General features: G+C 44.2%; 1 protein-coding gene across 3 annotated transcripts in view; it reads left to right on the forward strand.

Moving 5' to 3' along the window:
* The window catches only part of ADAMTSL5 (ADAMTS like 5), a 233,413-nt gene that overhangs the window by 206,989 nt on the left and 3,482 nt on the right, over positions 1-22,942 (forward strand). For 2 of the 3 annotated variants that reach the window (XM_077271632.1, XM_077271631.1), the window contains one exon: positions 3,931-3,999. The exons of the other annotated variant lie outside the window; for it this stretch is intronic. In XM_077271632.1, the coding sequence (XP_077127747.1) occupies positions 3,931-3,999 (69 nt within the window). The remainder of the gene's footprint in view (positions 1-3,930; positions 4,000-22,942) is intronic. 3 annotated transcript variants of the gene reach the window in all.

Here is a 22,942-nt window from a genome sequence, read left to right on the forward strand (position 1 = left end):
TGGGTGAAAGTTCCACAATTCAACTATCACTGCAGCCCTCCACCAGTCGGGCCTTTAAGGCAGAGTGGCCCGACGGAAGCTTCTCCTCAGTGCAAGACATATGAAAGCCTGCATAGAGTTTGCTAAAAAACACATGAGGGACTCCCAGACTATGTGAAATAAGATTTTCTGGTCTGATGAGACGAAGATAGACCTTTTTGGTGGTAATTCTAAGTGGTATGTGTGGAGAAAACCAGGCACTGCTCTTTACCTGCCCATTGAAGGAAACATGAATGCGACCAAGTGCAGAGATATCCTGGATGAAAACCTCTCCCAGAGTGCTCTGGACCTAAGACTTGGCTGAAGGTTCTCCTTCCAACAAGGCAATCACCATAAGCACACAGCTAAAATTACAAACGAGAGGTTTCAGAACAAATCTGTGACCATTATTGACTGGCCCAGTCAGAGCCCTGACCTAAACCCAAGTGAGCATATCTGGTGAGACCTGAAAATGGCTGTCCACCAACGTTCACCATCTAACCTGATGGAACTTGAGAGGATCTGCAAGGAAGAATGGCAGAGGATCCCAAAATCCAGGTGTGAAAAACTTGTTGCATCATTCCCAAGAAGACTCATGGCTGTATTAGCTCAAAAGGGTGCTTCTACTCAATACTGAGCAAAGGGTCTGCATACTTATGACCATGTGATATTTCAGTTTTTCTTTTTTAATACAGTTACAAATATTTCTTCATTTCTGTTTTTTTTCAGTCAAGATGGGGTGCAGAGTGTACATTAATGAGAAAAAAAATTAACTTTTTTGAATTTACCAAATGGTTGCAATGAAACAAAGAGTGAAAAATTTAAAGGGGTATAAATACTTTCCGCACCCACTGTATATATATATATATATATATATATATATATATATATATATATATATATATATATATATATATACACACAGTTGAAACTAGAAGTTTACATACACTATATAAGAAGTCACATATGCATGTTTTTCTCAATATCTGACATGAAATCAGAATAAACTTTTCTGCTTTAGGTAAATTAGGATTACCATAATTATTAATATTTGCCAAATTCCAGAATAATGAGACAGAGAGAATGTTTTAAGGCATTTTTATTACTTGTTGTATAGTCCAAAGTTTACAGACATTTCATTAGTATTTGGTACCATTGCCCTTAAACTGAGTGGCCTGGGTCAAACATGATATCCTTCCACAAGCTTTCCACAATAGTTGATCGGAATTCGGGCCCATTCCTCCTGACAAAACTGATCCAGGTTTGTAGGTCGCCTTGCCCACACCTGCCTTTTCAGCTTTGCCCATAAATTTTCAATAGGATTGAAATCAGGGCTTTGTGATGGCCACTCCAAAACATTGACTTTGTTATCCTTAAGCCACTTTGTTACCATTTTGGCAGTATGCTTCGGGCCAGTGTCCATTTGAAAGACCCATTTCCTCCTAAGCTTTAACTTCCTGGCTGATGTCTTGAGATGTTGCTTCAGTATTGCAACATAATTTTTTCTCACGATGTCATCTATTTTGTGAAGTGCACAAGTCCCTCCTGCAGCAAAACAACTTCACAATATGATGCTGCCACCCCCGTTTTTCAAATTTGGGATGGTATTCTTTGGCTTCCAAGCTTATCCCTTTTTCCTCCAAACATAACAATAGTCATTATGCCCAAAACGTTCAATTTTAGTTTCATCAGACCACAGGACATGTCTCCAAAAATTATGGTCTTTGTTCCTGTGTGTATTTGCAAACATTAATATGACTTTTTATGGTTCTTTTGGAGCAATGGCTTCTTCTTAGCAGAGTGGCCAAAAAGAGGGTAATGTGGCAAAATAACCATGACAATATCCCTGTAAGGCCCTAAATCTGGGGTGGGGAACCTCAGGTCCATTGGCCATTTTCGCCTCTCAATGACCTTTCATCTGCCCGTGGAAGATTCCTGAGGACTGTAGTACTTAGGCCAGCAGCTGTATTTTGATAACTGCAGGTCCATTGATTTCTTCTTGCTCTGTGAGCATTGAGGCACATGCAATATATTATTACATCCTGATACCTTTGCCAATGTCAGGATGTACTTTGTGGGTGGAGTTATCATGCAATTTGTAAGACCCCTGAATGATGGTTTAAATACCTCAATGGCCATTTGCAGAATAGAATCCCCACCCCTACCCTAAATCAGCCCAACCTATCAGCAGATATTCAATGCAAGTAAAGGCCCCACCGCTCCTCGTCGTCTATCCCTTAGAGTCCTATGACCACCCTAGATCGATTTGTTTTTTTTTTTTTACTCTTAGAGCCACGATTATGGACACCTATTAAGGGAAGGACATCTACGGTATTTCTCCAGTTGTTTTATAATGCAGTTTTGTCAATTCTATATAGTGACAGCCACCTGCAAATGGTGAACCCTATATGTGGGTTTAAAACCATAGCATCTGAACAGGCTGCATTTATACACGTGTATGGTACCCCATTTCACACAGTTTATTAGATTATTTTGAATGGGACACACTGTTACAGGGATACTCTGTTATAGTACTGTGGCTAGTTATTTATCTATTTTTTGTGGAGGTGCACGTATTTTGGACACTATCAATTTAACATCTTTTATTTGTACCTAAAAGATGCATATATTGCCACATAAGGAGACGACTGCTTTTTCATATCTTATAGGCTATCATTTCTGTGTTTCTGTGCTCTAAGGGTACCGTCACACAGTGCCATTTTCATCGCTACGACGGCACGATTCGTGACGTTCTAGCGATATCGTTACGATATCGCTGTGTCTGACACGCTACTGCGATCCGGAACCCCGCTGAGAATCGTACGTCGTAGCAGATCGTTTGAAACTTTCTTTCGTCGTCTAGTGTCCCGCTGTGGCGGCATGATTGCATCGTGTGACACAGGTTGTATACAATGTGCGCACAGTAACCAACGGCTTCTACATCGCAAATACGTCATGAAATTATCGCTCCAGCGCCGTGTATTGCAACGTGTGACCGCAGTCTACGACGCTGGAGCGATAATCATACGACGCTGCAACGTCACGAATCGTGCCGTCGTAGCGATGAAAATGGCACTGTGTGACGGTACCCTTAGGGTAAAACAATTATCTAGGATCGTCATAGGTGCTAGACGACGAAGAGCGCCTTCACTTGCATTGCCTATTAAACTCCATGGCTAGGTAGGGCTCAAGATTTAGGGCCTTACAGGGTTATTGCAGTGGTTATTTTGCCACATTCACCCCATTTTTTATGTACCTTTTTTGGGTTGTTATTATTTTTCTCACTTTTAATGTATACCCACTAAAGTATTTATCTTTTAATAATAAGGGTTTCTTCACATGCTAGACTGACTTTTGAATGCTTATATTCATTACAATTTGGTTAGCCAATATTGAAAAAAAAAACAAACAATCATTTCTAATATTTCATATTCTTTTCTCAATGGGCACCTTATTTTTTTATTTAATAGCTGCTTAGATGGTGTTGTCTAACTCTGGCTCTAAATCAGCAGAGGTTGCAGCTGCAATTAGGCTCTATAACTTGGAGTACTAAAAAGGAGTACTAAAAAGGTACTAATAGTTGAGGGGTCCTATTGGAAATTTGCATTGGGCCCAGAGATCTTCAAGCTATACTTCTGAATAGAAAAATATGAAGCGCTCACATTTTTTTGGGGCACGCTTTCATATTTGCCTTTTGGATCGCCAATATTTTTTCCTAATGCAGCATGCTGTAGGTGTGCTTTTTTACATTTTATCTATAGGAAATGCATACATGAATGTTTAAGATACGCCACAAAAAAAATCTCTTCATGAAGGAAACTAGCAAGCTGTATTTTATTGATAATATCTGATAACTGTTGTTACTAATATCTAATTGTTATGGATTCTTAACGTTTTTGTTTCTTGGATGAGATTGCCAAAAGTGTATGCAGTTGAAAGGCAGAGCTCAGAGGAAGAAACATTATTGTCACAGTGATTTTGGTAAGCATGAGATTCATTCAATACTTCATTGTAAGGTTAAAGTTGTTAGATAACGAGCTATCAGAAGAATTTAAATCAAGCGAAGGGCTAATGAATTTTTTTCTAACTATTAAAATGTAATATGTGAGAAAAGTAAAGAATTTGTACAGCCTTAGGTGACAAAAATCTTCAGCATTGTACTATGTCAAAAAGTTTTGAAGCTTTCTAATAATTTGCATTGTAATTACCATTTTTTATGACTTCTACTTTTTCACTCGGAGGTTGATATTTGTCTTATGTATGCTATAATGTGTTTCCTGTCTTGTGTTTGTTTTTTATACCAACCGCTCCTGCTCCAAGAATTCCCGAAATGGGACAACGTCTTTAAATGCTGTATGGAAACTTTGAGGCAACAATGAATATATATTATATTAATAAGTGTTTTGGGTCACCTACATCATTAACCTACAGGTGCTTTTATAGCATCTTATTCTAAATCCATGGACATTAAAAAGGAGTTGGTCCCTTGTTTACAGATAAAATTTACCCTCATCTTTGAAGGATTTCTACAAGATTTTAGAATGTTTGCTGGGATTTTTTCCCTTTTAGTTAGAAGAACATTTATTTGTAAGGTCAAACACTTATTTTGGATAAGAGGACCTGGCTTACAATCTCCATTCTAGTTAATCATAGTTTTCTATGAAACTATGGTAAGGCCTTGGTGCGGTCAGTGGAGTTCTTCCATGCCAAATTTACCCAACTACAACTAAACCTAGCTTTGTGCACTCGGGCACAGTCATATTATTACTCATAGAGTATGTCTAAGAGGTAAGAGGACCCCTCCAAAACATATAGCATACAGTTATGGCCAAAAGTGTTGGTACCCTTGAAATTGTTCCTGAAAATGAAGTACCGTATTTCTCCCAGAAAATTATCGCAATTACAACACAAAAAAAAACAGAGAAAAAAATGCAAATTGGATATAATTTTACACAAAACCCCCAAAATGGGCAAGACAAAATTGTTGGCACCCTTAACTTAATTTTTGGTTGCACACCCTTTGTAATAAATAACTGCAATCAATCACTTCCTATAACCATCAGCAAGCTTCTTACACCACTCAACTGGAATTTTGGACCACAGTTCTTTTGCAAACTGCTCCAGGTCTCATATTTGAAGAGTGCCTTCTCCCAAAAGCTATTTTAAGATCTCTGCATAGGTTTTCAATGAGACTTAGATCTAGACTCATTGCTGGCCATTTTAGAACTCACCAGCGTTTTGTTTCTAATCATTTATGGGTGCTTGTTGAAGTATGTTTGGGATCATTGTCCTGCTGGAAAACCCTTGACCTATGATGCAAACACAGCCTTCTGACACTGGGTACTACATTGTGAACCAAAATCCTTTGGTAATCTTCAGATTTCATGATTTCATTTGAACTTCCATTAAATTTGATGGTAGGTATTGTGCTCAGGAAGAACGTGAAGACCTTAATGGTCTTTCAGGCAGCATAGGTCTGAGTTGCCATTGTCTAGTCTGAAGTTAGCACTATCTTTGCTCATTCAGGAACCAAAAGAGACGGTGGGGTTCTCATCCTGTGTGCATGGCCTCGTCATTCCTATCCTGGCATGCATGGCACACCCATCCTGGTATGCATGGCCCCCCTCATCCCCATCCTTGTGTGCATGGGCCCCCTGATCCTTATCCTGGTATGCATGGCCCCTCTCATCCCCAACATGGTGTGCATGGCCCCCTCATCCCTATTCTGTCATGCATGGCACACCCATCCTGGTATACATGTCCCCCTCATCCCCATCCTGGTGTGCATGGGCCACTTGATCCTTATACTGCTATGCATGGCCCCTCTCATCCCCATCCTGGTGTACATGGACCCCTCATCCCTATCCTGGTAGGCATGTCCCCCTTATCCCTAGCCTAGTAGGCAAGGCCCTTTCATCCCTATCCTGGTAGGAATGTCCCCCTGGAATGCAGGGCCCAAATCTCTGTCCTGGTATGCATGGTCTCATCCTTATCCTGGTATAATTGGCCCCATCTCCATCCTGGTGGCCCCATTCTTATCCTGGTATGATTGGCCCTCATTCGCATTCTGGTTTCAGGGCCCCCATCTCTGTCCTGGAATGCAGGGCCCCACTCTTTTCCTGCTGTGATTGGCCCCATCCCTATCCTGATATGCATGTCCCCATCCTTATCCTGGTATGATTGGCCCCATCCCCATCCTGATATGCATGGCCCCATCAGAAAAACATTAAAAAAACTAATACATTACACTTACCTTCCCAGCGCTCCCTCACAGCGTCTTGCTCCGATGCCAGCAGCTGCTTTATACTTGTAAGCAGCACATGGCAGGGACATCATGCGCTGCTTACAAGCCGAAGGACAGCTGATGAAATACTCACTGCTCTGCATGCCAGGACTGTTATGATCTGGTAACCTTGGAGCCGCATGAGAGACTTTCTTAGGAGTAGGTGGTACCTGTACTGACCGCAAACCCTAAACTAACACCGCAACTAGAAGTAGCCGTGGGATGTACCTAACACGTCCTAGACATCTCGACACAGCCGGAGGACTAAATACCCCTATAGATGGAATTGGGAATTCTATCTTGCCTCAGAGCAGAACCCCAAAGGATAGGCAGCCCCCCACAAATATTGACTGTGAGTATAAGAGGAAAGACACACGCAGGCAGAAAAACAGGATTTAGCAAAAGAGGCACTTCTAGCTAAATAGAAAAGGATAGGACAGAATTCTAAGCGGTCAATATTAAAATCCTAAAAATATCCACAGCAGATAATACAAATATTCCACATCTAACTAAAGACATAGAAAGTATATCTGCATCTCCTGAGAATCCAGCATGACTGAAAAATCCAAACAAAGTCTAAGCTGGACAAAAACACAATAAATTGCACTGAATTGCAAAGCACACTGCATGTGTGCACAGAGACAAAAAAACAGACACTTATCTTAGATGAATTTGCAGCAGGGCATGAGGAGCCAGAGAGAGATGCAATCCCTCCAAGTACAATGGACAACTGGCACAGACTCATGGATCCTGCACACCTAAGTACCTAATAGAGCTGCAATCAGCAGAAACACCTGCCCGGATTACAACCCCAAGACAACTGCACTACCACCAACAACCACCGGAGGGAGCCCAAGAGCAAAATTCACAACAGTACCCCCCCCCTTGAAGAGGGGTCACCGAACCCTCACCAGAGCCCCCAGGCCGATCAGGATGAGCCAGATGAAAGGCATGGACCAAATCAGCAGCATGGACATCAGAGGCAAAAACCCAAGAATTATCCTCCTGGCCATAACCCTTCCATTTGACAAGGTACTGAAGCCTCCGCCTCGAAAAGCGAGAATCCAAAATCTTCTCAACCACATACTCCAACTCCCCATCAACCAACACAGGAGCAGGAGGATCAACAGAGGGAACAACAGGCACCACATATTTCCGCAATAAAGATCTATGGAAAACATTATGGATGGCAAAAGAGGCCGGAAGGGCCAAACGAAAAGACACCAGATTGATAATCTCAGAAATCCTATAAGGACCAATAAACCAGTTAAACTTAGGGGAAGAAACCTTCATAGGAACATGACGGGAAGACAACCATACCAAATCCCCAACCCGAAGCCGGGAACCAACACACCGACGACGGTTAGCAAAATGCTGAGCCTCCTCCTGAGACAACACCAAATTGTCCACCACATGAGCCCAAATCTGCTGCAACCTGTCAACCACAGAATCCACACCAGGACAATCAGAAGGTTCAACTTGCCCCGAAGAAAAACGAGGATGAAAACCAAAATTACAAAAGAAGGGCGAAACCAAGGTAGCCGAACTAGCCCGATTATTAAGGGCAAACTCGGCCAATGGCAAGAAAGCCACCCAATCATCCTGATCAGCAGACACAAAGCATCTCAAATAAGTTTCCAAAGTCTGGTTAGTTCGCTCGGTTTGGCCGTTTGTCTGAGGATGAAATGCGGAAGAAAAAGACAAATCAATGCCCAGCTTAGCACAAAAGGACCGCCAAAACCTAGAAACAAACTGTGAACCTCTATCGGACACAATATTCTCCGGAATGCCATGCAAACGAACCACATGCTGAAAAAACAACGGAACCAACTCAGAAGAGGAAGGCAACTTAGGCAAAGGTACCAAATGAACCATCTTAGAAAACCGGTCACAAACCACCCAGATAACCGACATCCCCTGGGAAACCGAAAGATCTGAAATAAAATCCATAGAAATATGCATCCAGGGCTGTTATGATCTGGTGGCCTAAGAGCAGCATGAGACGTACTCTGGAGAAGGTGGTACCTGTACTGACCGCAGACCCTGAACTTAACACCGCAACTAGAAGTAGCCGTGGAATGTACCTAGCACTCCCTGGACATCTCGACACAGCCGGAGGACTAATTACCCCTAGAGATAGAAAAGGGAAAACTATCTTGCCTCAGAGAAAATTCCCAAAGGACAGACAGCCCCCCACAAATATTGACTGTGAGAGGAGAGGGAAAAAACATACACAGACTGAAATCAGAATTTAGCAAAGGAGGCCACTTCTAACTAAATAGAAAGGATAGGACAGAGTACTATGCGGTCAGTATTAAAACACTAGAAAATATCCACCACAGAAAATACAAAATCTCCACAGCTAACTAAAGATATGGAGGGTATATCTGCATCTCCAGAGATACCAGCTTGGCTAAACAAATCCTTATACAGACCAAGCTGGACAAGACAAAAACATGGAAAAGAACTGAACAATAAGGCCACAGCATGTGGACAGCAAAAATCAAGGCCAAAACTTATCTTTGTTGAAAAGAACTGCAAAGCAGAAGAGACCAGGCAGGGATGTGAATCCTCCAGGAACAATGGACAACTGGCACTGACTAAAGGGTGAAGCAAGACTAAATAGCCCAGTCAAAATTGCAAAAAGTGAACACACCTGATAAATGCTGTGATTCAGAGACAGCAGCGCTACCACTTACAACCACCGGAGGGAGCCCAAGAGCAGAATTCACAACAGTACCCCCCCCCTTGAGGAGGGGTCACCGAACCCTCACCAGAGCCCCCAGGCCGATCCGGACGAGCCAAATGAAAGGCACGAACCAAATCATCAGCATGAACATCAGAGGCAACAACCCAAGAATTATCCTCCTGGCCATAACCCTTCCATTTGACAAGATACTGAAGCTTCCGCCTCGAAAAACGAGAATCCAAAATCTTCTCAACCACATACTCCAACTCCCCATCAATCAACACCGGGGCAGGAGGATCAACAGAGGGAACAACGGGCACCACATATTTCCGCAACAAAGATCTATGAAAAACATTATGGATGGAAAAAGAGGCTGGAAGGGCCAAACGAAAAGACACTGGATTGATAATCTCAGAAATCCTATAAGGGCCAATAAACCGAGGCTTAAACTTAGGGGAAGAAACCTTCATAGGGACATGACGAGAAGACAACCAGACCAAATCCCCAACCCAAAGCCGGGAACCAACACACCGACGACGGTTAGCAAAACACTGAGCCCCCTCCTGAGACAACACCAAATTGTCAACAACATGAGCCCAAATTTGCTGCAACCTGTCAACCACAGAGTCCACCCCAGGACAATCAGAAGGCTCAACCTGCCCCGAAGAAAAACGAGGATGAAAACCAGAGTTACAAAAGAAGGGTGAAACCAAAGTAGCAGAACTAGCCCGATTATTAAGGGCAAACTCGGCCAATGGCAAGAAAGCCACCCAATCATCCTGATCAGCAGACACAAAGCATCTCAAATAAGTTTCCAAAGTCTGATTAGTTCGCTCGGTTTGGCCATTTGTCTGAGGATGAAATGCGGAAGAAAAAGACAAATCAATGCCCAGCCTAGCACAAAAGGCCCGCCAAAACCTAGAAACAAACTGGGAACCTCTATCGGACACAATATTTTCGGGAATGCCATGCAAACGAACCACATGCTGAAAAAACAACGGAACCAAATCAGAAGAGGAAGGCAACTTAGGCAAAGGTACCAAATGAACCATCTTAGAAAACCGGTCACAAACCACCCAGATAGCTGACATCCTCTGGGAAACCGGAAGATCCGAAATAAAATCCATAGAAATATGCGTCCAAGGCCTCTCAGGGACCGGCAAAGGCAAAAGTAACCCACTAGCGCGGGAACAGCAAGGCTTGTCCCACAGGACTGCACAAAAGAACGCACATCCCGTGACAAAGAAGGCCACCAAAAGGACCTACCAACCAAATCTCTGGTACCAAAAATCCCCGGATGACCAGCTAACACAGAACAATGAACCTCCGAAATCACTTTACTAGTCCATCTGTCAGGAACAAACAATTTCCCCACTGGACAGCGGTCAGGTTTATCAGCCTGAAATTCCTGAAGAACCCGTCGTAAATCAGGGGAGATGGCAGAAAGAATCACCCCTTCCTTCAGAATACCGACCGGCTCAAGGACCCCAGGAGAATCAGGCAAAAAGCTCCTAGAGAGGGCATCAGCCTTAACATTCTTAGAACCCAGAAGATACGAGACCACAAAATCAAAACGGGAGAAAAACAGGGACCATCGGGCCTGTCTAGGATTCAGCCGTTTGGCAGACTCGAGATAAATCAGATTCTTATGATCGGTCAAGACCACAATACGGTGCTTGGCCCCCTCAAGCCAATGTCGCCACTCCTCAAATGCCCACTTCATAGCCAACAACTCACGATTTCCGACATCATAATTGCGTTCCGCAGGCGAAAACTTTCGAGAAAAGAAGGCACACGGTTTCATCAAGGAACCATCAGAATTCCTCTGAGACAAAACGGCCCCTGCCCCAATCTCAGAAGCGTCAACCTCAACCTGAAAAGGAAGAGAAACATCCGGCTGACGCAACACAGGGGCAGAAGTAAATCGGCGTTTAAGCTTCTGAAAGACAGAAACAGCCGCAGAGGACCAATTCGTCACATCAGCGCCTTTCTTCGTCAAATCGGTCAGGGGTTTAACCACACTGGAGAAGTTGGCAATGAAACGGCGATAAAAATTAGCAAAGCCCAAAAATTTCTGAAGGCTCTTCACGGATGTGGGCTGGATCCAATCATGAATGGCCTGAACCTTAACCGGATCCATTTCTATAGATGAGGGAGAAAAAATGAAGCCCAAAAAAGAAATCTTCTGTACTCCAAAGAGGAACTTAGACCCCTTCACAAACAAGGCATTATCACGAAGGATCTGAAATACCATCCTGACTTGTTTCACATGAGACTCCCAATCATCTGAAAAAATCAAAATATCATCCAAATATACAATCATGAATTTATCAAGATAATTCCGAAATATATCATGCATGAAGGACTGAAACACAGATGGAGCATTAGAGAGTCCGAATGGCATCACAAGGTATTCAAAATGGCCTTCGGGCGAATTAAACGCAGTTTTCCATTCGTCACCCTGCTTAATACGAACAAGATTATATGCCCCTCGAAGGTCAATCTTAGTAAACCAACTAGCCCCCTTAATCCTAGCAAACAGATCAGAAAGCAAAGGCAAAGGGTATTGGAATTTGACCGTGATCTTATTCAAGAGGCGATAATCAATACAGGGTCTCAAGGAGCCATATTTTTTGGCAACAAAAAAAAAACCTGCTCCCAATGGTGAAGAAGATGGCCGAATATGCCCCTTCTCCAAGGACTCCTTAACATAGCTCCGCATGGCGGTATGTTCTGGCACAGACAGGTTGAAAAGTCGGCCCTTAGGGAACTTACAGCCTGGAATCAAGTCAATAGCACAATCACAGTCCCTATGCGGTGGAAGGGAACTGGACTTGGGCTCATTGAATACATCCTGGAAATCTGACAAAAACTCAGGAATTTCAGAAGAGGGGGAGGAGGCAATTGACATCAAAGGAACGTCACGATTAACCCCCTGACAACCCCAACTAGTCACAGACATAGATTTCCAATCTAATACCGGATTATGCACCTGTAACCATGGGAAACCCAGCACAATAGCATCATGCAAATTATGCAACACCAGAAAACGACAATCTTCCTGATGGGCTGGCGCCATGCACATGGTCAGCTGTGTCCAAAACTGAGGTTTATTTTTAGCCAACGGTGTAGCATCAATGCCCCTCAAAGGAATAGGACTCTGCAAAGGCTGCAAGGGGAAACCACAACGTCTGGCAAATTCTAAGTCCATTAAGTTTAGAGCGGCGCCTGAATCCACAAATGCCATGACAGAAAATGACGATAATGAGCAGATCAGGGTCACAGATAACAGAAATTTAGGTTGTACAGTACTGATGGTAACAGAACTAGCGATTCTCTTGGTACGCTTAGGGCAATCAGAAATAACATGAGCAGAATCGCCGCAGTAAAAACACAACCTATTCTGACGTCTGAATCCTTGTCGTTCAGCTCTAGACACAATCCTATCACACTGTATAGGCTCAGGACTCCGCTCGGAAGACAATGCCATAGTGTGCACAACTCTGCGCTCGCGCAAGCGCCGATCAATCTGAATGGCCAGAGACATAGAATCACTCAGACCAGCAGGCGTGGGGAACCCCACCATAACATCTTTAACGTATTCAGAAAGACCCTTTCTGAAGATTGCCGCCAAGGCATCCTCATTCCATTTAGTCAGTACAGACCATTTTCTAAACTTCTGGCAATATGATTCTGCCGCTTCTTGACCCTGAAACAGGGCCAACAAGGTCTTCTCAGCATGATCCACTGAATTAGGTTCGTCATACAATAACCCAAGCACCTGAAAAAAGGTGTCTACATTAAGCAACGCTGGATTCCCAGGTTCCAGTGCAAATGCCCAATCCTGGGGGTCACCATGCAGCAGAGATATAACAATTTTAACCTGCTGGATGGGATCACCAGAGGAACGGGGTTTCAGAGCAAAAAACAGTTTACAGTTATTTTTAAAGCTCAGAAATTTGGACCTATCCCCAAAAAACAAATCAGGAGTTGGAATTCTAGGCTCTAAAACCGGAGTCTGAACGATATAATCGGAAATACCCTGTACTCTAGCAGCAAGTTGATCCACACGAGAAGCCAATTGCTGAACATCCATACCAGCGCCGAACTCCTGAGCCACCCAGAGGTAAAGAGGGAAGAAAAAAAACACAACAGACTACAGAAAAAAAAATGGCTCAGCACTTTCCTTCCCTTCTTCTGAGATGCGGTTAACTCATTGTTGGCCAGTTGTACTGTTATGATCTGGTGGCCTAAGAGCAGCATGAGACGTACTCTGGAGAAGGTGGTACCTGTACTGACCGCAGACCCTGAACTTAACACAGCAACTAGAAGTAGCCGTGGAATGTACCTAGCACTCCCTGGACATCTCGACACGGCCGGAGGACTAATTACCCCTAAAGATAGAAAAGGGAAAACTATCTTGCCTCAGAGAAAATCCCCAAAGGATAGGCAGCCCCCCACAAATATTGACTGTGAGAGGAGAGGGAAAAAACACACAGACTGAAATCAGAATTTAGCAAAGGAGGCCACTTCTAGCTAAATAGAAAGGATAGGACAGAGTACTATGCGGTCAGTATTAAAACACTAGAAAATATCCACCACAGAAAATACAAAAACTCCACAGCTAACTAAAGATATGGAGGGTATATCTGCATCTCCAGAGATACCAGCTTGGCTAAACAAATCCTTATACAGACCAAGCTGGACAAGACAAAAAACATGGGAAAGAACTGAACAACAAGGCCACAGCATGTGGACAGCAAAAAATCAAGGCCAGAACTTATCTTTGTTGAAAAGAACTGCAAAGCAGGAGAGACCAGGCAGAGATGTGAATCCTCCAGGAACAATGGACAACTGGCACTGACTAAAGGGTGAAGCAAGACTAAATAGCCCAGTCAGATTTGCAAAAAGTGAACACACCTGATAAATGCTGCGATTCAGAGACAGCAGCGCTACCACTTACAACCACCGGAGGGAGCCCAAGAGCAGAATTCACAACAAGAATGGTACTGACATGGTGGTTCAAATAGGGACAATGTTCAGATACTGGCCGGACCAGGACCAGGGGACAATGTTCAGGAGCTGGCCTCAGTGGGATCAGAGTAGTTTGGGAACAGGACTGGCAGCACCATGACCAGGGGACAATGGCAGAAGGGTACGACGCTGTGGGGCCGGAGCAGTGAGTATGCCAGCATTCCTGCATGGTGGGGAAGTGGAAACCATGCCGGGGAGCTGGCAATAGTGTTACAGTACCACCTTTCTTTACTGCCCTCTTTTTCAAGCCCGTGAGGACTCTCTACAGAAAGTTGGAGGCAGACACCTGTTCCTGGACTCCCACGACCTCTCAACAGGACGACTTCGGTCTACTATGCAGAGGAGATGGCAATAGTGCTAAAACCCATATACCTCAGTCATGTTTCTATGAATATGGACTATCCTATATATATTATTATGCACAAAGAGTTTAGGAGTGATAAGGTAAAAAAAAATTTGTTTGTCATTTAAACTCATTGATGGTGATGTTTGTCAGGGCTCTTTATATCACTGAAAGCGATTGCAGATACCTGTGCAAATTAGTTTGGCAGGTGTGTCCAAATAAAGGCAAGACTACTTAAAAAGGCTGTTCTACATTATTAAGCAGCCTACATTTTTTGCCAAAATGGGAAAGAAAAATGATGTGTCGGCTGCTGAGAAGCAACAAATTGTGGAGTATTTAGGTCAAGGCATGACTACAATCAACATTGCCAAGACACTTCATCGTGATCATCACACAATCAAGAAGTATGTAGCTGATTCCCAGGACACACGTGTGCGTGCTGATAAGGAAAAATTGAGGACTCTTTCCAACAGGCAATTGCGTAAGGTTAAAAGAGCAGCTGCAAAAATGCCTTGTCATAGCAGCAGACAAGTTTTTGAAGCTGCTGGTGCCTCCAACGTCCCCAGAACAACAAGATGTAGGGTCCTTCAGAGGTGCGTAAGCCATCCTGTCGACCACCTCTATCCACTGCACACAAGCAGAAATGGCTTCAGGGGCCAAACGATACATGAAGACTGACTTCCAAACTGTTTTGTTCACCGATGAGTGCCGTGCAACGCTCGATGTCCAGATGGATGGAGTGGAGGATGGCTGGTTGATGGACACCCCATGAAAACACGGCTAAGGTGCCAACAAGGCGGAGGTAGAGTAATGTTTTGGGCTGGAATCATGGGGAGAGAGATTGTCGGCCCCTTTATGATCCTTGAAGGGATATAGATGAACTCCATAATCTATGTGGAGTTTCTAAAACAACACTTCCTGCCATGGTTCAAGAGGAAGAACCGTGCTTTCCGCAGCAAGATCATTTTCATGCATGATAATGCACCGTCTCATGCTGCAAAAAACACATCTGCATCTCTGGCTGCTATGGGCATAAAAGAGGACAAACGTATGGTGTGGCCACCATCTTCCCCTGACCTCAACCCCATTGAGATCCTCTGGAGCATCATCAAAAGGAGTGTCTATGATGGCGGGGGGCAGTTCACATCTAAGCAACAGCTCTGGGAGGGTATTCTGTCCACATGCAAAACAATTGAAGCAGAAACCATCCAAAAACTGACAAATTCAATGGACGAGAGAGTTCAGAAGCTTCTTTCGAACAAGGGGTCCTATGTGCAAATGTAACATCATCTAGAATAAAGTTTTCACTTGAAAACGGTTTGATTTTATTTTGTAATAAGCTAATAATGCTTATAACTTCACAATTGACCATTTTTTTGCTCAAAATAAAAAAAAAAGGTTGAAAACTCTGTTGTGCATAATAATTTGGAACATGCATTTTGAGTGTTTATTTTTTTTAAAAAGATACTGTTTTCATAGGCAGTTTGTTCCAAAACATTGCAATTATACTTGAATAGTAGATGACTGGAAAATAACAATGACTGCAATTCAGATAGGTAATTTAGAGAAAATATGAGGAAATATTATTTGCATAATAATTTGGAACACAGTGTATATATATATATATATACACAGTAAATCCTATATGGCTCTAACTGTTGAGTACTTGGCTTAATGACATCTTTGGTCATTTAGGGGTTCATCCGGGAATTCCTTCAATCAGGATAAAAAAGGTGACCATAAGCTGTACTGCGATGAGGATAACAACTCATAGTCCCAGGCAATATGCCTCACATAGCCTCCTACATACAATATGAGCCCTCACACAGCCCTCTATATACAACATGAGCCCCCACATAGCCCTGAACATACAGTATGAACCCACTCACAGCCCCCTACATACAGTATGAGTCCACACACAGCCCCCTGCATATAGTATGAGCACTCACATAGCCCCCAATTTACAGTATGAGCATTCACATAGCTACCTAGCTACAGTATGAGACCCAACATGACCCCTAGATAGAGCATAAGCCCCATATAGCTCCCTCTATATTGTATGAGCCCCCATATAGCCTTCTATAAAAAAATATGAGCCTTCACATACCTTCCTATATAAAGTATGAACCTGAACATAGCTCCCTATATAAAGTATGAGTCTGTATATAGCCCACACATAGTCTCCTATATAGAGTATGAGTCTTCACATAGCTTCCTACTATATACAGTATGAGCCTTCACATAGCTCCTCAATACACAGTATTAGTTTCATATAGCCTCCTATATACAGTATGAGCCTTCATGTAGCCCCTCTATATGCAGTATAAGCCCCCACATAGTCTCCTATATACAGTATGAGCCTCACAAAGCCTCCTACAAACAGTATGAACCCCCATATCGCCTCCTATATACAGTATGAGCTCCCATATAACTCCTTATAAACAGTATGAACCCTCACATAGCAACGTATGTAAAGTACAAGCCTTCACATAGCCCATATATATAGGTGTACAACCCATACACATATTAGTAAACATACATACATATGTATGTATGTACATACATACATGCTGACGTGATCGCGCTGGCAAGTCAAAGCAGAGACGGCGGGAGCTCTCCTTTAGCTGCGCTGCTACTCTGTATCGTCTGCAGCATAGCTCCACGAAAGCTCCCTGCTGGGATATGTGCACCACAAAACAGTGTACTGAGGAAAATCTGGCCATGGGCCCCCCTGAAGCCTCGGGCCTTGAGCTGTAGCCCAGATTGCACACATAATCCGCCTCTGAATGTATCAAGAAAGTTTTTTCAAAGTGAAATACCAGAAAGTATCAAAAGAAAAGCATCTTTATGTAAAACATGACATGCCAAAGGAAAACAAAAACTGCAGTGTCAGAAATGCAATAAGAAATGCAATAAAAATGCATATAAAACAATGCACAAAAGTAACATAATTGAACTAATGTGCACAGAAAGGCTGCACACAATCTGCAAAATGAAAAACAAACTCTTGTTGAACCAGAGGCTTAGGAAGAGGTTTTTTTTTAGGAGTTTTTCAGTTCTTAAACCAGGACCCTGTAATAGTATGCAGGTACTGAGTATGTCACCATGGAACAGACAGACCAACAGTTGAGGGGTTTAATAACAGGAATCAGGTTCTCCTCACAGGGAGGAAGCAATGGAAAAATAACTAGCAATAAAACAGTGCAAAAATATGGGAGTCAAACAATGCAACAGAAGTAAGCAAGATTTCTTGAGAAAAGAACACTTATCAGTCTGATGAGGACTTGCTTGAAGGGTCGCCTTTTCCAACGTAGGCGCCGAGAAAAAGTGGCACTTGTCGTCCCTCTGTTGTCCGTGGGCTGAGTAGTCTCTATGAGCCCGCTGCCTGGGGTTTCAGGACTTAATGTGATATGCACAGGCTCTGAGTCTTTAGCTTTTACAGCACAGCCAGGTATCAGGGGCTCTGCACTGTTAAGTCTCTCACCAGGAATCACAGTCTCTGTACTGATACCGCGGGTACCAGGGGGTCGCAGTGTCTGCACGGGCCAATGTCTTTACACGGGTCTCAAAGCGCCCCTCTCCAGTCACAGCAGAGTCCGCTTTCATGTACTTACAAGCTGCAGTCTTTCTGGGCAATCTGCCTGTATTTGTCCTCTAACCAGGAGCTCTCTCTCTCCCAGAGCGCAGCTGCACCCTGCTCTGACCACTGCTCACACTGCTCTGTTCCTTGCACGCGAGCCTTTCCCGGTCTCTGCCTGGCTTCTTTCCTGTCCCAGTCTCTAAGTCTGCCCCCTGGGGAACCTGCAGCACAGCTCAATGGTTCCAGGCACAGAGCCGAGAAGGTAACCGCCCCCAGACTCTTCTTGTGTTTCACCTCCTTACAACCCCATAGCAGAAGTCCTAACAGACCCCCCCCCCAAAAAAAAAAGATCAAAATAAATAATATTCAACGAGGTCACAGGAGAGCATATCTCACAACTTTGCAGCCCTTTCAAAGTAATTTTGTTACTATTGAAGCCCCTTACGGTTCCTATGCACTAAGTTACCTATTTCATGGACCACATAATGACCTCTACACAGTATAATGCCCCACAGTGACTCCAATACAGTATGATCTCCCAAAAGGGACTCCAACACAGTATGATGCAGCACAGAGACCCCAACACAGTATGATGGCGACCCACAGCCCGCCACACAATATGAATGCCCACAAACATCCCTCCATATAGTATAAAGGCTTCCACCCAAACTTCCACACAGTATAATGGACCCAACACAATCCTCCACTCTGTATAATGGCCCACACACAGTATAAGGCAGGTTTCACACATCCTGGAAAAAAACTGTATCGGAGATGCCAGTGTCTGTGTGTCCGTGTTTGTAATACCTGTGGCTCACGTGTGACAACCGCGTGCCGCCCATGTGTCGCATCAGTACCACACGCATGGGTGCCAGGGAAGAAACGGTACAGTAAGCGCTGTTCCCCAGCACCGGGTGCTGAAGATCGCTATCATCATTCTCCTCTGCTCTGCCGGTGATCAGCGCAAGCAAGGGAGAATGATGAGAATTATATTCAAGTGATAAGTTATCACTGATAACAATGACAGCAGGTGGCGAATTTTGGGACTATTACTCTCATCAGCTTACACCTGCTGCCGCTAACAACAGTGACAGCAGAAGCGGCTGACAAGCATATTTCTTATCCACCGCCTGCGCTATCAATAAATAAATGAAAAAAACGGCATGGGTTCCCCTGTATTTTTTTTAACCAGCCAGGTAAAACTGACAGCTGAGGGCTTCAAGCCTCAGCTGACAGAGTTAGCAAGGCTGGATATCAAGAATAGAGGGGTCCCCATAGTGTTTTTTTGTTTAATTATTTAAAGGGAACCTGTCACCCCGTTTTTTTCAGTATGAGATAAAAATGCGAACTCGGCTTCAGGAAAATGGCCGCCGCGATCCCCATCTGCGCACGCGTGGCATCCCGCGGCCATTTTCCTGAAGCCCCGGGCAGCAGAGCGCTTCATCTGCGCACGCGCGGCCTCAAGAAGATGGCCGCCCCACCGATCACCAGGGGAATAGCGCAGATCGCGCTCTTTTTCTTCACCTGCGCTGTGGATTCGGCAGTTGGGCATGCGCAAACCACTACGCCACCAACGGAAAAATAAGCAAGATCTGGGGGAAGAAACAGCGATGTCACCATGCCCATTTTACCTGACCACCTGGATTGACAGGCGAAAACGGCGACTTTGGTAAGGTATTTCGGCAGCATAGGTGGGGAATCAGGGTACACAAAATACACTATTGTAACGCACAGCTCAGGCCCTATTTAACGGTATTTTTATCTCATACTGAAAAAACTGGGTGACAGGTTCCCTTTAAATAAATAATTTCAAAAAACGGTGTGGGGTCCCCCAATTCTTGACAACAGCCTTGTTAAAGCTGACCGCTGGGGGCTGGTATTCTCAGGCTGGTAAAGGGCCATGGATAATGTAACCATTTTTGGACCAGGTGTAGGAGGTCAAACATTTGGAACCTGGGAGGTTTGTCACTGCAATAGGCCCAATGGTGCACCCGTTGCACCCTGACAGTCAGAGTAATTCCTAAGCGTGACAAGATCTCATCTGTTCACTTGGTGTACTCTTTTGCATCCTGCAAGGCCAGGTCATAATAGGCCTCCTGTGGTTCTCCTGTTAAGTATGGTGCCAGATCCTCCACCCACTCCTCTGAAGGTTATTTGTCCCATTCCACCACCCTTTCAAAAACTGCCAGGAACACCTTGACGTCATCACCCAGGGTAATCTTTTGTAATTGTCTTCTTACCGTCTACTTCGCATGTGAGCCATCACTTGGATTTGGGGTTGGGGCAGTTGCCCTGCCACGGATCACCTCGGCTAGGAGTTCCATCTGCTGTTTATGCTGCTGCTGCCCAGGGCCAGTTTTAGGCAAAGTGTGGCCCTAGGCAAAAGTTGAAAATGGTGCCCCAAATGCTAACATATTGCACATCACACCAAAGCATTTCTGTGGTATTTGCATGCGCTGAGTTCAGGCCGCTAAACGAGCATGATCGACAATATTGAAGTCATTCGATGCGTGTTTCCTGGCCTCTTTATACCAACTAAAAAAGAATGATGGGAATAGAACAATCACTATTAGATCAATCTGTCCCCATACAGTATCATGTTATCAGCAGCACATCTACAGTTTACACCGGCGATGTGCTGCTGAGAACAAGGATTTTTATTCCGGGATAAACAATCCAATCACTCGATGAATATACAGCATTTTGCTTGTTTAGTATAATACACCCCATAGTCTTCCATATATTATAATGTGCCCAACAGTCCTCTATATTGTAAAATGCACACCCGATAGTCCTCATTATAATATAATGTGCCCCATAGTCCTCCATATAGTATAATACACTCTCCATAGACCTCCATATAGTATAATACACTCCCCATAGTCCTCCATATAGTATAATACACTCCCCATAGTCCTCCATATAGTATAATACACTCCCTATAGTCCTCCATATATTAAAATACACTCCTCAGTCCTCTATATAGTATTATACACTTCCCATAGTCCTCCATATAGTACACTACTCACAAAAAGGGAACACTTAAGCAACAGAATCTAACTCTAAGTAAGTCAAACTTATAGAATATAATGTAGCCCTCCATAGAATATAATACAGCCCACCTCCCCATAGAATATAATGTAGCCCCCCATAGAATATAATACAGCCCACCTCCCCATAGAATATAATGTAGCCCACATGGAATATAATACAGCCCACCTCCCCATAAAATATAATGTAGCCCCCATAGAATATAATACAGCCCACCTCCCCATAGAATATAATGTACCCCCCGGAGGATGGCCCCACAGTCCAGTACTCAATGATATATTAAAAAAAACCACAATCCTCATCTCTCCTTGTGCCCCACGCTGCTCCAGGCTCTCCTCCGGTCTCAACTGCTGCACTGCCCAGGCCCGGCACACAGCGAGTGAGCAATGAAGTGACGTCATTGTGCAACCGCAGTGTCAGAGGCAGAGGGGAATGATTGGAGACGCTCTGACGCTCAATCCTCCATCATTGCTTTGAACTGTACCGGCGTCATTATGACGTCGGTATAGTTCAATGCGGCGGCGGTGGGGGGAGTCGGTGCTGGCGGCAGGCAGGCCCCATAGCGGCTGCGTGATGTGCCGCTATTAGCAGCACGCCACTGGCTGAGGGCCCCTGGGGGAGCGGGGACCCTAGGCAGCTGCCTGGTCGGCCTGCCGCTAACAAAGGCCCTGCTGCTGCCATATATGTTGCTGTTGGAAATTAACCTGCACCAGTTGCTTTATCAATTCCTCCATGTTGTCCGAGTTCGCTGCTGAAGTTGCTTTCACCGAGGACATGCGGTATCTCTGCGGCACTCACACTGCTTCTTGGGATTCATGGACGTGCTTCTAGTACCAATTGTAGGGTTTTACTCATTCAGCTGCGGTTTGAAATAGGCACAGGAATCAGTTTTCATAAAAATGTCCAGTCAGTGTTATGGTTACCCCAATGACCAGGGGAATAAAAATACAAAACAGACTAGCTCTCGGGTGATGGAAACTAAGGTCGACCGTGACCTGAACCTGACCCAACACTTACAGTAGCCGGGGGATGTACCTACGATGCCCTAGACACCACGCGCCAGCCGGAGATCTAACTACCCCTATAAGAGGAATATACAGGCCTGCCTTACCTCCAGTGAGGAACCCCAAAAGATGATAGTAGGCCCCCACAGATATTGACGGTGAGTTCAGAGGAAATGACATACGTAGGATGAACAGCAGATTTAGCACAGTGAGGTCCGCTTACTAGATAGCAGAAGGACAGGAAAGTGTTACTTCACGGTCAACCTAAAAACACTATTCAAAAACACCATCCAGAAACTACTTTAAACTCCAGTGACAACTCATGCCACTGGAGTAGTAATTTTCTGTCCACAAGAGCTTCCAGCACAGAAAGGTCACATTGCAGATAGCTGGACAAAAATAGCAAAACAAGAAACAAAATTCAACTTAGCTGAACTGGGACTTGAAGCAGGTGAATGCAACAGAATGCTACTAGCACATTGATGGCCGGCATATGACTAACAGCCAAGCAGCCTTAAATAGGAAACTCCCCTAGAGGGTGGCGACAGGTAATCAGAGATGGAGGAAGGCACATAAGAGACACTACCATAACAGACCACCGGGGGAGCCCACAAACCGAATTCACAACAGTCAGGTTTATTAGCTCCATAAACCTGCTTAAGCATAAGCAAACAAAAGTGAAAACAGTTCTAACCGCTCAGGTCAGTGTCTTTAGCAAACAAACTGGAGCCTTCCACACCTCCAGTCACAGACACTGAATGAGACATTCGGACTCCATTTTATTTGCCAAACCACGCCCCTGGGGGTAGGGATGTTTGAGAGGTAATTCCCACCCATCTCTTATGACTGCTCGTAAAACCAGTCCCTGGAGTGTCCCAAATAACTGTCTCAGCACTATATGTGCTGGAGCATGCTTCCGGGCTCACATCACCACACCTAC

This window comes from Ranitomeya variabilis, chromosome 1 (genome assembly GCF_051348905.1).
Source record: "Ranitomeya variabilis isolate aRanVar5 chromosome 1, aRanVar5.hap1, whole genome shotgun sequence".
In the NCBI taxonomy this organism is placed as follows: domain Eukaryota; kingdom Metazoa; phylum Chordata; class Amphibia; order Anura; family Dendrobatidae; genus Ranitomeya; species Ranitomeya variabilis.